The sequence below is a fragment of the Schistocerca cancellata genome, chromosome 6, assembly GCF_023864275.1.
Source record: "Schistocerca cancellata isolate TAMUIC-IGC-003103 chromosome 6, iqSchCanc2.1, whole genome shotgun sequence".
Lineage (NCBI taxonomy): Eukaryota > Metazoa > Arthropoda > Insecta > Orthoptera > Acrididae > Schistocerca > Schistocerca cancellata.
In genome coordinates this window covers 15,563,041-15,579,618 of record NC_064631.1, presented here as the reverse complement: position 1 = coordinate 15,579,618, position 16,578 = coordinate 15,563,041, and the positions used below count along the sequence as shown (strand labels likewise).

The 16,578-nt window shown below is 44.1% G+C and overlaps 1 protein-coding gene across 1 annotated transcript in view; it reads right to left on the bottom strand.

Annotated features, from left to right (window-relative positions):
• LOC126191130 (uncharacterized) overlaps nucleotides 1-16,229 on the bottom strand; it is a 71,057-nt gene extending 54,828 nt beyond the window's left edge. The window contains exon 1 of the mRNA XM_049931879.1: nucleotides 15,977-16,229. Coding sequence (XP_049787836.1) covers nucleotides 15,977-16,229 — 253 coding nt within the window. The remainder of the gene's footprint in view (nucleotides 1-15,976) is intronic.
• Nucleotides 16,230-16,578: the final 349 nt, after the last annotated feature.

Here is a 16,578-nt window from a genome sequence, read left to right as displayed (position 1 = left end):
GAATCGATGCACACGACGACTGAAATGTGCCGGCGCCCCGTCATGTTGGAACCACATACGTTGTCTTGTAGGGAGCGGGACGTCTTCCGGCAATTCTGGTAATGCTCTGGCGAGAAAATTGTAATAGTGCCTGCCATTTAATGGCCTAGGTAGCAGATACGGCCCAATTAAACAGTCCCTAACAACACCGACCCACATATTAACGAAGAACCGCACTTGATGAGCGCTAGTAACTGTGGCATGTGGGTTATCCTCATTCTAAACATGCGAATTGTCCATGTTGAATACTCCATCACGCCCGAACGTTGCTTCATCGGTAAACAGCACAGAGGATGGAAATGTAGGATGCATTTCACACTGTTCCAGGTACCAGTGCGAAAACTGTGCTCTGGGTGGATAATCAACTGGTTCCAGGTTGTGGACACGCTGTATGTGAAATGGACGTAACAATTGCTCTCGAAGGACTGTTCTCACATTCGTCTGATTCGTCCCCATGTTACGTGCAATTGCACGAGTGCTGACTGAAGGATCCCGCTCCACATGCTCCAAGACAGCTTCCTCAAATTGCAGCGTTCTTACCATGCGACGGCGTCCCTGTCCAGGTAATCTGCAAAATGACCCGGTCTCACGCAGACGTTGGTACACAGCAGCAAAGGTCGTATGATGCGGGATACGCCGATTACGATATTGTTGTTGATAAACCCGCTGTGCAGCTCGTCCGTTGTGGTGCGCTACGTAGTACGCACCAACCATATCAGTGTACTCACTCCAGGTGTATCGCTCCATTAGTAAACAGAGACAATGCACTACTACACTGGTGGACAGCGGTTGCCTACAACTGAAGAGTGTAATACGGCATCTACCGGTTTAAATAATCCTCATAGGAAAAAATGACATTAGGGAAAAATATTTGTTTTGATGGCCCCTACAACCTACCGGAGTTTGTCGGTTTAAATACTTTTCACCCTGTATAATCTCAAAGTGTTTGACGTCACTTTTTGGTCATAAATCATAGTAATTCAGCTAACAGGACAACGCCCATTTGAATTTCCAGAAACTTTTCAACCAATGGAAGTGGATCGGCAAGAGGGAGGAGGGGAGTGTGGAGAGGGGGAGAAGGATAGGAGGGGGAGGGTGGGCAGATGAAAACTTGAAAGGGCTATATACACTGAAGCGCCAAAGGAACTACTATAGGCATGCGTATTCAATTACAGACATATGTAAAGAGGCAGAATACAGCGCTGCGGTTGGCAACTCCTGTATAGGACAACAAATGCCTGACGCAGTTGTTACGTCGGTTACTGATGCTACACTCGCAGGTTATCAAGATTTAAGTGGGTTTGAACGTGGTGTTATAGTCGACGCACGAGCGATGGGACAAAGCACCTCAGAGATGGCGATGAAGGGGGGATTTTCCCGTACGACCATTTCACGAGTGTACTATGAATATCAGGAATCTGGTGAAACATCAAATCTCTGACACCGTTGCGGCCGAAAAAGATCCTGCACGAACTGGACCAACGACGACTGAAGACAGAAGTGTAACCCTCCCACAAATTGCTGCAGATTTGAATGCTGGGCCATCAACAAGTGTCAGGGTGCCTACCATTCAACGAAACATGATCGATATATGCTTTCGGAGCCGAAGGCCCACTCGTGTACCCTTGATGACTGCACGACACAAAGCTTTAGCCCTGCCTGGGCCAGTCAACACTGGACTGTTGATGACAGGAAACATGTTTCTGGTCGTACGAGTCTCGCTTCAAATTGTATCGAGCGGATGGACGTGTACGGGTATGGAGACAGCCTCATGAATCCATGGACCCTGCATGTCAGCAGGGGACTGTTCAAGCTGGTGGAGGCTCTGTAATGGTGCGGGGCACTTTCAGTTGCAGTGATACGGAAGCCCTGATACGACTAGATATGACAATGACGCGTGAAATGTACGTAAGCATCCTGTCTGATCACCCGCATCCGTTCATGTCCTTTGTGCATTCCACCGGACTTGGGCGATTCCAGCAGGAAAATGCGACACCCCACACGTCCAGATTTGCTACAGAGTGGCTCCAGGAACACTCTTCTGAGTTTAAACACTTCGGCTGGCCACCAAACTCTCCAGACATGAAGATTATTGAGCATATCTGGGATGCCTTGCAACGTGCTGTTCAAAAGAGATCTCCACCCCCTCGTACTCTTACTGATTTATAGACAGCCCTGTAGGATTCACCGTGTCAATTCCCTCCAGCAGTGTTTCAGACATTAGCCGAGTCCATGCCACGTCGTGTTGCGGCGCTTCTACGTGCTCGCGGGGGCCCTACACGAAATTAAGCAGGTGCACCACTTTCTTTCGTTCTTCAATGTGTGTATTGTACATATATCATTTTTTTGAGTAAGAAGTATGCCTCATAGTTGTGAAACATATCAACTAGTAAGCGTCATCAGCATTCAGCCGCAAAGATTATGTCACAATAAAAAGTTAGTACTACATTTAAGGTCACTTCCGCGACGTTCAAGGACATCGCCACAACACGGGAAAGGGCAGTTACCGGCTATAAGCACTGCCTGACTGACGTAAGACACGAGCGGCTGAGGGAGAAGTCATTGCCTCTCACTGGACAGCTACTGCCCGCCTCAAGCGGAGCAGCCAGTAACCTGCTGTCCCGCGGCTGTCCGCCAGCTTCATAAGGTGTGTGGAGCTTAGAAGGAATCTTCAACAAGTGAGCTCGTATAGTACACTTACTAAAAACAAAGATGAAATAACAAAGAAATCACCATTTCGTATTGCCACCTGGAATGTTAGGATCATGTGCCCAAGGCTTACTGACGATACCCAAGAGATTGCTCGCATTCGTAAACAGCTGTAACTGACACAGAACTCCATCACTTGAATTTGGTCGTTGTGAGACTACAGGAGACGTGGCTTCCGCACACGGGCTCTCCATCAGAGAGGCGAATTACACATTCTTCTGGCAGGGGAAGTCTCGAGACGAGCCAAAACTACACGGAGTAGAATTCAACCATATTGTGCCAGCACCTGGTGGAACAAATCACTTTCTTACCTTACAAATGTGCTCTTCAATTAGCACTATCAACACCTTGGATGTGCACGCTCCTAGTTTATCATCCAGCATGGAAGAGAAGGATGCGTTTAATGATTTATTCACTGACGGACTAGCTAAAGTACCTTGCTCGGAGTCATAATATATTCTAGGGAACTTAAACGCTCGATTTGGATCAGATAATGACATATGGCCGACTTTCCTGGGTCATCTCTGAGTGAGAGAAACGAATGAAAATGATCAGAGACTGCTAGACGTCTGCTACTTGTATGGACTATGTACTAAAAGCACGCATTTTCAACTTAAGGACTATCATGGTGTTTCGTGCAAGGGAAATATTGAAATGTTCGGTGTCTTTTAAATAGTTGTCCGCAGCTCGTGGTCGTGCGGTAGCGCTCTCGCTTCCCGCGCCCGGGTTCCCGGGTTCGATTCCCGGCGGGGTCAGGGATTTTCTCTGCCTCGTGATGACTGGGTGTTGTGTGCTGTTAGTTAGGTTTCAGTAGTTCTAAGTTCTAGGGGACTGATGACCATAGATGTTAAGTCCCATGGTGCTCAGAGCCATTTTTTTAAATAGTAAGCGAACCATATTACTACAAAACTCATAAATTAGAATAAAGAATATAGATAAAAAAGTGGGAACAGAAGGAAGAGAGACAATTTCTGAAGGACGTTTATTACCCCAAAGCGAAGCCGCTAGGTTAATGGAAGTAGGGGACGAAGATTTCAGAAGAGAAGACGGAGACACTGAACTACCTGAGTCAGCTGGGGTACTGCAAATAGGGATAATCAATGAAGTAGTCACAGAAAATAACAAAGCAGAGGATGAAGGATCTGATGAGGATGGTAACGAGAGGACAAAGAAATTAATTATAAGTATTTATGTTGCTTACTCTAGCCAAGGCTAGAAAACATTTGATGTGTTTCTGCACGAAGAAAAAAAAGCTGAACACAAGGTTGCTATTTTCTTAAGAGAACGACGACTCCAGTGGAGATAAGTTTGAATGCAAAATCGGAGAACTTAGAATTAAACCAAAAGAGGAATGTGTTACGGGCGGAGGTGGTCTGCACTTCTACTGATGGAAACGGTGCAAAATGCTTCAGTGGTGTTAAATAACGACGACGGGGCAACTGACAAGACACGTTGTTTGACATCAGTGATGAGAATAGCCATTTGACGTTGGAAGAATGATAGGTTAAGTTAGATTATGGGTAGTTAATTAAGTAATTAGGAAGTACTTTCTGCACTGGAAGTACAATGGCAGAGGTCACGAGGAGTGAATCAATGGAACTTGCACAAGTAATGTATGCAGATAATTTGGATAATTGTACTCAATAAAATAACTGAAGAGCAAGATATGATGAAGAGTGATGCAGATGGAACAATAAAGTGCTACTGAAATCAAGAGGATCATGCTAAAGCACATTTTCTATGTAAACCACGGGCCACACAAAGTCAAGAAAGTTATTCATGAAAACGCTCTGGAAAGTAAGACAATGAGGAGTCGAAAATCGAAAGGTGGACGACGCATTACCCACTTTAAAATATTTATTGAGTGGTAAATAACCATTTTCATAGTTGGGGACGAGGTGAGAAGAAGAGAAGGTTAATGATGAACAGTGTGTTGATGATGTTTAAGTCGCTGATGCAGTATTGAAAGAATTACAGTGATACGTGGATTAGGCTTGACACTGGGTGAATTTGCCTAATAGGGAGACTTTGTGTGCTACTGTTGATGTTTAAAGCCATTAGCGAGATCTACTGTTCGATTATTACCGGCGGTCAATGAGTTTATAACGTTCTGCCGGACGCGCAGGAGCGCCAAGCATGCAGTATAAGGATTTTTATTGTTTTTGCGTTGAAGTGTACCAGCCACGATAACGCAGTGCGAGTGTTAAGGGAAGGTTGGTTTTGTAGCACACCACGTCACGTAAATGTTTATGTGTCCAAGCAACTGATAATGGTCGACTTCTGTGTGTGTTCTGCATATGCTGATTGCAGGGGTTGCGACTATCATCCGATGAAATTCATGTCATGGTAATTAAGAGAATTTACAGCTGTAATACCGCTCGTGAACGCCAGGAATTGGAGAACGTAAAAAAAGAGGTAATATGGAGACTAGTACAGATATTGCAAGGAGATTACATAATGAGTTTTGCAGTTATAATGAATGCAGTTAGAAAAATGTATGCTTTGTGAAGTCATCAAACTTACGTTACGTTCGTATTCCTGATGTATTTCGGAACTGCCGTACGAAACGTAGATTTGAAAGGAGTATTTTAAATGGAAGTCGATCAAGAAGAGTAAATAACTGGTAAAGAATGAAATATAGTCCCATCGTGTATCTAAGGGAGTAAAATACAGTAGCTGATTGTAGGATGGGCCAATAACTTCTGAAGAATGTTTGCTCAGCGTACGTAGAGAAAATTCCGTCTAGCATCTACAGATTCCTAGGAAACCTGACAGTAAAACTGTATGCTATGCATACTAATTGCATGTCCAATAACTGCGATTAACCATGCTAATAAACAATTACATTTCCAGTGAATTTCGTCATTTGTTATTAGGTTAATGTAATATTATTTGAACTAATCGGACGTTTGCTGACATCTTTATGAGGCCAAGGAGCCCGAACCTGTTGAAGTGAAATTTTTACGTTGTTATGTTTATAGGTATCTGTTAGTGATTCATAGTGTTAGAAGGCCTAAGGCCCACAGTATTTGTTTACAATTTTAAAAGCGGAAGGGACACAGTACTTCTCATTTCGCAAATTTTTTTGAGGTCACAGAGCTGTAATTAGTACTGCATTTTCGTGTGACTGGTTAGAATTATCTTTTCTTATGTAAATAAAACTGTCATTTGTAATGGCTTTGTGTGGAATTTCATTGTGGTACATCTAATGTCACGATGTAAACTGTTAGATAAGTGCTACGGCCAACGGAAAACATACCGTCACACGGACACCCGGAGCCTTGACCCACTGCTGAGTGAGGGCAGCCGCGCCCCACCACCAGCCGTCAGCAGGGCCGAGCACAGCCCCTCAGCAGACGGGTTTTCGCCGCGACCGCCTACATATGTACTCCACCCGAGGTGAGACGCTGCCACCAAGGTTTAATAGGTGCCTCCCCTACTTACGGCAGGCACCACCCCATTTGTTTTGGAGAGCACGAAGCAAAGCTGCGGAGGTCATCGAATCCACAGTAACAATGCAAACTGCCGGGCAGGCTTTTGGTTGACCTCAGTCAACAACACACCTGAATGGGAGATCTACACAAGAAACATTCCACGAACGCTGAGACACCACCAGGTCACGCTTTACGTGTAGACGTCACGCATTTGTCAGTGAACACGAACGCATGTCGCGGCCTACGACCCTGAGCCGTTCTATTCACAGATGTGCAGAGTACTGGCACTGACGATATCATCTTTCTTCACTGTGCGTGTGTATTGTAAAATGAACGTTTTAATGTCTCTCACCACAACCTCAAATCATTTCTTGTCAGACATTAACATTTTTGCGAGTGCTCACAAACCTCCTGATGACTGGTGAAATCTTACAGCAGGCAATTATGCAACTTTACGAAGCTGCACATTGTTAGTGACGTGGAGAAGGTCTGAATTTTGCAAGAAGCACGCTATGAACATAAACATTTTGCTAGTTATTTCACTTTTAACGCCGGCCCAAGTGGCCGTGCGGTTCTAGGCGCTGCAGTCTGGAACCGCGAGACCGCTACGGTCGCAGGTTCGAATCCTGCCTCGGGCATGGATGTGTGTGATGTCCTTAGGTTAGTTAGGTTTAACTAGTTCTAAGTTCTAGGGGACTAATGACCTCAGAAGTTGAGTCCCATAGTGCTCAGAGCCATTTTTCACTTTTAACACTCAAAGGATAACATTTGGATGAACTATTGATTGTGGACTTACGAATCGTGTCGTGTTGTTTGATGTTGCTGTTATTTCCATCTATTAGTAACAGAGTGTCATCTACATCTCTGTGGTGATATATAATTTTCTTGGCTAGTGGATTCGTGGGATTAATTTTTTTTTCTTTTCAGGTATTTAAGAAGATATCTGCTATTGGAATAGCAATGCTATATCCCATAGCTGCTCCATCAGTTCATGAATAAAATGTATTGTTGAACTTGAAGTACTTTTGTGTCAAAACCAATATGAGTAGTTCTGTGATTTCATGTACTCCACCAACAGACATTTTCCTCTATTGGAGCAGATAAAATTTAGTGTAGTTGGTATAACGTCAGGGACAGGTATGTTAGTTTACAAATATCAAATGATACGAATCTTCCATTTTTATGATATTTGAATGACTTTCATTTTGTTTGCCAGTGGTCATCTGTTTTTTTTATTATAAATCTGCTCTTGTCTGTGTGTATAAGTTTGTAAAAACGTTATACAGTTTTTTATTGATGAGATATGGGCCACTCTCAATGAAATCAAGAACTGGACATATTGAGATAAGTGAATATTGTGTTGCAGTTTTATGTAATTTTCTTAGTTTGTGCTGCGTTTTTATTTGCTTACAATTTGTGTGGCGTTGTTAGCTGTGAAAGCTGTGAAAATCACTTACTTTTCTGATATATTCGTTTTTGTTTATTCTGATCAGACTATTTCCTTTGTCTGATCTTATGCCTATTGTCGTGTTTGCTATGACTTTATGAGTTATGTTTTTAGAGTATTTTGATCTGTTTTAGTGTGTTGGCTGAAGCTGTGTTTGCGTTTCTTAGTGTTGAGAAAAAAGCACAGGCCGCACCTGTCTACAAGCAGGGTATCCTTGACATCAGCTCGTTGTAAAATCTTTGAACATATTCCAAGCTCAAATGTCATGAGGTATCTCGAACAGAACGACCTCCCGCATTGCATCCAGCTAATATTTCGAAAGCACAGATCATGTGTAGCCAAACTCGCACTTTTCTCACATGACATCCTGAAAGCCATGGATCAAGCCAGTCAAGTACGTGCAGTGTATCTGGATTTCCGAAAATCATTTGATATAGTACCACTCCAACGCTTATTGTCAAAAGTACGATCACTTGGCCTTTCACGCGAAATTTGTGGCTGGAGTTAGGATTCCTTGATAGGGCGGACGCAACATGTTATCTTGGGTGGAGAGTAATCGGCAGATGTAGAAGCAATTTCGGGTGTACTCCAGGGAAGTGTGTTGGGTCCTTTGCTGTTCGTCCTGTATATTGAAGACCTTGCGGAGAACATTAATAGAAATCTCAGAGTTTCCGCAGACGATCCATTACCTACAACAAAATACAGCCTGCACGAAGGCGTACAAACATTTAGTCAGACCTTGATAAGATTTGAAAGTGGTATAAAGATTGACAGGTTCCTTTAAATGTTCAGAAATGCAAAATTGTGCACTTCACAAAACGAAAACACACGTTATGGTATGAATACAATATCAGTGAGTCACAGCTAGAATCTATAAACATATACTAATGCGTGGGTGTAACACTTTGTAGAGACACGGAGTGGAATGATGACTTAGGGTCAGTTGTGGGTGTAGCGAGTAGTAGACTTCGGTTTACTGGTAGAATACTAGGGAAATGCAATCAGTTTACAGAGGATATTGCTTAAAAATCACTCCTAGGATACTGCTCAATTGTGTGGAACACGTATAAATGGCACAAACAAAGATATTGAACATATACAGAGAAAGGCAGCGCGAATGGCCACAAGTTTGTTTCACCCGCGGTAGAGTGTCACAGAGATGATGAAGAAACACAACTGGCAGAGTCTCGAAGATGAAGGAAAACTCATCGATGACTCAAGGAATGTACTGCAACCCATTAAATAACGCTCCCGCGTTTAAATAATCACCGTTCCTGCGTTCCACTAAATGGAATGGGAGAAAGCCCTAATAACTGGAACAGTAGTTCGCAGGATCTAGGTGCAGTTGTAGATGTAAAACGAACACTCGCAGTTAAGAAGGTGGGTGGTGGTTGTTTCGGGGAGGATACCAGACAGCGCGGTCATCGGTCTCACCGGATTAGGGAAGGACGGGGAAGGAAACCGGTCGTGCCTTTTCACAACAACCATCCCGGCATTTGCCCGGAGTGATTTAGGGAAATCACGGAAAACCTAAATCAGGATGGCCGGATGCGGGATTGAACCGTCGTCCTCCCGAATGCGAGCCCAGTATGCTAGCCACTGCGCAACCTCGCTCGGTAGTTAAGAAGTCATTAGGACTGTACACGTTTGTCTTGTGAGGTGTGTCAGTTACCTATTGAACCTTTGTGCAAAACATGGTTTAAAGTGGCCTAACCTTCGTTTTTGAGTAAATTAAGACATGGACTGCCCCATTTGATCTTAAAGAACTTTAAGAGTCTGAAAACAATTAATTTTTCACTTTATTACGGACAGTAATCTCGATAACTATGTTCAGAACCAAACAGATCACGTTAAACTCTAACGTAAAGACATTAATGTTTTTCTGTTATCAAAAAAGTATATCAATCCAAAGAAACTTCAGTCCTGATACAGGTGAATAAACTGATTACAACTGTTTTAAATTTTCAACATATCAACAATGAAAATACGTTCTCGTGTCAAAAAATACATTACAATGAAGGCAGCGAAGTGACTGCTCAGTTATCCATAATTAAGAAAAATAACAAGCAAGAGTACAATAGTTACACAACTTCATTACTCAGTTTTACGGTTTGAAGAAACAGCAAAATTAATAAGGTGATCTTAAACGAAGGAAAGCGATTTAATAAAACATTTATGATAAGTTTAAGGATGGAGGTGCCGTTCCAGTTTCGCCGAAGTTCTATCATTTCACGGTACAACTTTTACGATGAAAGCCTGAATGTGCAAAGAGCAGGGAAACTCTGCGCGGAGAGCCGGCGTCAGAGGCCAGCTGTGAGCAACAAGCGAAAACTGTACCAAGCCAAGCCCGTCAGCGCCTGCGGTCCGTGGTGCTCTGACATTCTGATTACTTGCATCCTTTGAGTGAAAGTTTCATGCCAGCCGAACTTACGTCTTACTATCTTCAAGCAGGTGTGAGCTGCAGACATTAATTACACTAACTTTCAAAATTATCGATTTTCGCTCAAGTATTTTGTATACAGTTTTTGTCAGATCAGTGTACCACAGATTTTGATGAAGCTAATGTAATGGAAAGCATTAAGCGATGCCAAATAAATTGACTGTACGATAATGCATTTATACTCATTATATTAGTCTTGAGCACAACGGTCGTTGGCTACTGCTGGGATTTCAAGTATTATAGAATTAAGGTCCGTTGTTCTAAAAATTGTTTCATTGTGCCACGTGGCAAGTGTTCATTGAGGAAGAAAATGTTTGAGTGAGAGCAACGCGTAGTAAGGGTAATGTGTGGTGTCCACTGTAGAACCTCTTTTAGACTACTCTCTAAACACTTGGTACTACCATATAAAGTTTACGTCAAATATTGAACGCAGTTAATAATCCTCTACTACAAAGACTTGCTTTAACGACATGCTAAAACCCTATATAACTCTTATTAATATTGCCTCGTAATATTTCCTAAACGTAATTTCGAAACATGCTGAAACTGACTAGCAGGGCAGCCGCTATCTTCGTATCCTCTTCCTCAATATGACGACGAAGACTGTCCACTTTTGTCACTGTTTGCACTGAAAAAGTGAACTCTAGTTGCTTCGCTCTCCAGTTTCAGCACACTTCTCAGACAGTTTAGAAAAATTTTTTGAAGGCAATATTAACAAGCGCTATGTCACTGTACTTGCTTTTCACGAGCAATCAAACGGCATCAAAAAAGTATATAATATAATTATAATTATGTGAAATGTTATGGGACTTAACTGCTAAGGTCATCAGTCCCTAAGCTTTCACACTACGTAACCTAAATTATCCTAAGAACAAACACACACACCCATGCCCGAGGGAGGACTCGAACCTCCGCCGGGACCAGCCGCACAGTCCATGACAGACCACTCGGCTAATCCCGCGCGGGAAAAAAATTTAAAACTATATTTCCTTCAATATATAGGTCCACACTAGCGTCACAAATACTGAGCATGTAATATAATTATTTTTTATTTAGTTATATTTATTATCAGTTTATTCAACCTGGCACGACTAGGGCCATCAGGCTACCTCTCACATGTAACGTGTCTTTCTATATTTCTTGTGTTACGTGTATTTCAACAATCGGGTTATAAGCTACATCTAATACAGAATACAAGATTTAGATATTAGTGCGGTTCAGGAAGAATAAACAGTTTATATTCGTTAACGACAAGTACAGTAGCAAATACAAATCACAAAAAGGTACGTTTGAACTATGAGCGCTAACAACAGTGGACAGAGCAGAATGAGTAGAAGAGGGAGAGGTGACCTGATAAAACGCAGCTAACGAGGACAAGGGAAAAGGAAGTGACGTCAGTCTGTGAGAAACAAGAAGAGAAGGAAATGAAACTAGAGGAATTTTGTAAGCCTCCTTCAAGGTAGCACCCTTTGCCAAGAACGTAGTTTCAGTGTCCTGTCGCTTTCACGGGATAAAAGGAGAGGAATCCCCACGCGACTCACCCTTAAGAGCATGAAGTACTGAAGTACAATCAGGAAGATTACTCGTGTAGCACTGATATTTTATCACATTACAGCGTCGGGAACCACTAAGGAGCATGCAGGAGAAAGGACGTTTCGCAGCCGTTTATCATCTTGATTAGTCTAACAAACCCGCATCAGTACTCCGTAAAGAATCCCTGGAGTCAGATCATTGCTTGCAACAAAGCACTAAGAACAAACAAAAATTTCTTCACATTCTGAGGTTACGTCAGCTCCGTGTAATAATAAGAACTTAGTTCCGTTTCTCTCAGTTGCTGATGAATGAATTCCGATATCACGAACAAATTTTGCTCACGATGACGAATAAGTACAGTACCTGAAAGCGTCAAGCATTAGGGAATGAAAATATTGGAAAGAAGGGAAAGAAGTTTTTAGGTACACACTGTAGCCACTCTCGTTAAAAGTAGGATGATTTGAGCAAAAACAGTTCCTCACGTCGCGGTCTCTGACGCACACGTGGTACCTGCAGCAGAACGGTGTCGCGGCCCTCCCCACCACAGGCAACGGCGGCTGCTCAGAGCGTCCTGGGTTCAACACTCGTGTAAGTTACAACAACAGTAAATAACGATCCTCTCTAATTTTTTTGAGAGAGAGAGAGAGAGAGAGTGCATCTGGACACCTGGACTCAGTTAAACCGGGAAATCAGTTGAGATGTAGGTTGCTAGGATTGTTCCTGGTAGGTTCTAACAACACAAAAGTATTGCGGGGATATTTTGGGAACTCATATCGGCATCCCCAGAGGAACATTATTGAGAAAAGCTACGGAGCTCGAATTTGAAACAGATTGCAGAATGATTCTACTGCTGCCATCTTTCATTTCGCATGAGAACCACGAAGATAAGATACTAGAAATTAGGACTCATACGGAAGGCGTATCTGCAAATGGAACAGGAAATGAAATGACCAGTAGTGGTGCAGGGTACACATGTTCACGCGCCGTGCAGTGGAGTATGTATGGATGTAGATGTAAATATGTAGAATGTCTATAGACATGTAGCTAGACAATGTATTATGGACAGTCTGTCTCAGATACACACCTGAATGTCTTGTTCCTCGATACGAGCTAAAGATGGGGGATCGGTCTCGTGCAGTGACAGAAATCGAAAGAGGAGATGTTGATGGAAATGTGTACTGTTTGTGGAGTATCAAATGGTTCAAATGGCTCTGAGCACTATGGGACTTAACATCTGAGGTCATGAGTCCCCTAGAACTTAGAACCACTTAAACCTAACTACCCTAAGAACGTCACACACATCCATACCCGAGGCAGGATTCGAACCTGCGACCGTAGCGGTCGCGCGGTTCCAGACTGAAGAGCCTAGAACCGCTCGGCCACACTGGCTTTGTGGAGTATCGTTTCGGCTGTAATTTACATTCGACTTTGAAGGTAGAAGACAGCATCGTTTTCTGTCAACATCACTCACTGGTACTTAACATTATTTGGCCATCTCTCGATAATTAAATTCTTCTGTTACGATTTTTATGTTCGGAATTGCTAACTTCCCAGAGACATGATACTGTCTGAAAATCTTCAGTCAGTTGCAACACTTCCTCCGTTGCCACATCTTGCCAAATGGTGTGTAACAACAAGAAAAACAAAAATAATAAAGAAGTCGACGTCCACGTTGCAGACTAAATAACTGAAGGCCGTCTCTACCAACACGTCCACACTGCGAAATGTTGCGCAATATTGACTAAGAATTGTCTCCTGTCTCCCATATTGTGACTGTTGTGCAATATTGACTAAGATTGTCTCCTGTCTCCTAAATCAAACAAAAGGCACAAGTTCTATGATTTTGTTGCAAAAACGTGTCTATAGGCAAGAAACGTCTCTCAGTTGTCTGAGAGTACACTGAGGTGACAAAAGTCACGGGATAGCGATATGCACGTGCTGTTTACAGGCGGTGGTAGTGCTGTGCACACAAGGTATGAAAGGGCAGTGAACTGACGGAGCTGTCATTTATGTACATAACGGAATTAACAGACTCTGGACGCAGAGCGGTGGTAGGAGCTAGCCCCGTGGGACATTCCATTCACGAAGTTCTCATGAAATTCGATCCACAGTGTCGAGCTTATGCCGAGGGTACCAAATTTCAGGCGTCACCTCCCATCACGGACAACGGCGTGGCCAATGGCCTACACTTAACTACCGAGAGCGACGGCGTTTGGTTGAGTTGTCAGTGGTAGCTGCCGACCAACACTGTGTGAAATAATCACAGAAACTAGTATGGGGCCCATGACCAACGTATTCGCTAAAACAATGCCGCGAAATTTAACATTAAAGCGCTATAGCAGCATATGACGGACGCGGGTGCCTTTGCTAACACCACTACATCGTCTGCAGGACGTCTCCTGGGCTATCGACACTGTCTGCTGGACCCTGGACCACTGTGAAACCGTAGCTGGTCACATGACTCCCGATTTCAGTTGGTAAGAGCTGACGGTAGGGTTTTATTTTAACATCCTAAGGCGGAAAAGTTTATGAAAGAGTTTTAAAGCATAAGATCACACCCCTAACACAATGAAATATGTTGGAAGAACAGTAGAGATTCAGGAATGGAAGATCAAGGATTCAATTAATTCTTGACCTCCACCTATTAACGGAAAAATACTCGAAACACAACCGACAAATATGGTTACCCTTTGTGTATACTCAGAAACCGTTAGATGCCATAAACAAGAATAACATGTGCGGAACACTGAAGAAAATTGGAACACAGGATGAAATGGTACACATATATAGAAGTGATTGAAAATTTTTGGCATGAAATCTGATTTAAGGTAAGGTGGAGTTCTGTCTGCTATTCTTCTCATTATTGCTATGAACAACATCCGGAGAAAAGGACACCATACCGTCAGAGGTGAAAAAATGGAAACCATCTGATTTGTTGGTGTATACCTGCGGGACAACTCTAAAGGATACCTTGAAGGTCAAATAACTGTTAAAGCGCACGGTCTCATATTCAGTCAAGGAAAAGTGAGCTGATTGTCATTAAAATGTATGCACAACCAATGGTGCGTGAAGAAGTGGAAAGGAAACAGATGCAAACGAGGTATCTCATCAAATATCTTGCCATCGTTGTCTGTTATACTGGCTCTATAGGCAAGGAAATCAGTGGCACAATTAAGCGAGGTAGCAACTTATACGAATAGGTGCAGACTTAATATGGAACACGAAAGTATCACTAAAATATAAGAATGTCGTGTATGACCACTATTACGCGTCCATTTTGGCGTACGATTGTGAAACATGGAACGTGAGAAGTAAAGACATAATCAGCAGAATTCAGGCAGCAGAGACGACGTTCGTCGTAGAATGAGGAAAGACGAGAAAAGAAATAATCTGGAATGAGAAAATTTGAAAATAGGTCCAAGTTGTAAGACTACAAGATAAAATTACCTCCGAGTGGCTCAGATGGGACGGACATATGCGACCCACAAATGCTAACAGGCTGGCAAGGGTAATGTATGATTTGATATGGAAAGACAAAATACCAAGAGGAAGACTAAATCTCAGGTACAAGGACGGGGTGAAATCTGATGTCCAGGAGTGAGCGCATACATTGGACAGCATTGGAAAGAGGGATAACTTTACGGGCCGTAATTGGTAGAGGGACCTCGTTCCCCTACCTGCCGAAGGAGATGATAAATTCCTTTAGGATTAAATATCTAGGAGTGAGCGATCGATACGACTCCCAGCTGAATGACGATGTAAAACCATTTGTTCTGAAAGAATCTCCCAGCCTGAAGCTCGTTTGCAGATTATTAAGGAAATTATATCATCCGCGGAAGAAATGTTGTATCAGACACTCGTTCCGCCGATCCTCGACTGTAGCTTGTCAGTCTGCGACCCCCGCTAGGTAGTGTTTATAGAACAACTGGAGGAGCTGACGTAAGGAGCTGGGTGTTACGTCACGAGATCGTATAGCCGGCGCAGGCGCAGGCGCAACGTGATCAAGAAACTCCAGAGGCGGACGTGTTGGCCACCATCGAAAAATTGCTGAAACGTACGCTCCAAGAAGATCCATCCAACATACGAATTCCTCCTACATGCGTCTAAACGACAATCGGAAGTGTTGAGCTCACGCGGAAGCTTACCGACAGCCGTTCGATCTGTGAGCCGACGGCGAATGGGACAGACAAGGAGAAATGAGAGTGCTATCAGTAGTACGCTCCGCGACCCCTTTAGATAGGCTTGCGAGGTAAGGAGGCAGACACAGCAAACGCTACTGGCTGCGGTTTCTGCCCGGAGGTACGCGCGTTTAGACGGCAGTGACGGGAGTGCAGCAGGGGTGAAGCGAGGAGGCGTGCCGGCGGCGCAACGTACCGGTCGGCCGTGGCGAGGAGCCGGTGGCGCGGGCCAGCAGCAGCCGCGGGCAGAGGGCAGAGGGAGGCGAGCGCCGCGCAGCGCGTCCGGCACACCACTGGCCGCCCCCGCCTCCACCGCCGCCCCCCGCCTCCAGGAGGGCGCCCCCCTGCGCAGGCGCCGCTCGCCGTCCGCCACCCCCGCAGTCGGAGGCCGCCTCGTCCTCCGCCCCCGAGCCGGCGCTGCGACGCACTGCCCTACAGGTATGGTGCATTACGCCACGAGCTGGTAGCTGCCGGCGGGACGCGAGCGAGTGAGTCGGCGCGTGAGGTGCTCGGACAGGTGTGCGACGCCGGTGGGTAGGAGGCTGCCGCGCTCCGGCCTCTGTGCCGGGAACTGCTTCTCGGCGACGACACGAACTGCAGCAGAAGAGAGTGGGCATGCTTTACTTAGGGAGGTTAACACTAGAGATGGGGGATCCGCTCTTGAACTGATTCATAGAGTTGAATCTTTCAAAGGAGTGAACAATCAGTGATTCAGAAAAAGAGAACGGTAGCTCCAAATGTTTCCCACGGCAGAGAGAGTGAGAGAGAGAGAGAGAGACGGAGCATATCAGCAGCGCC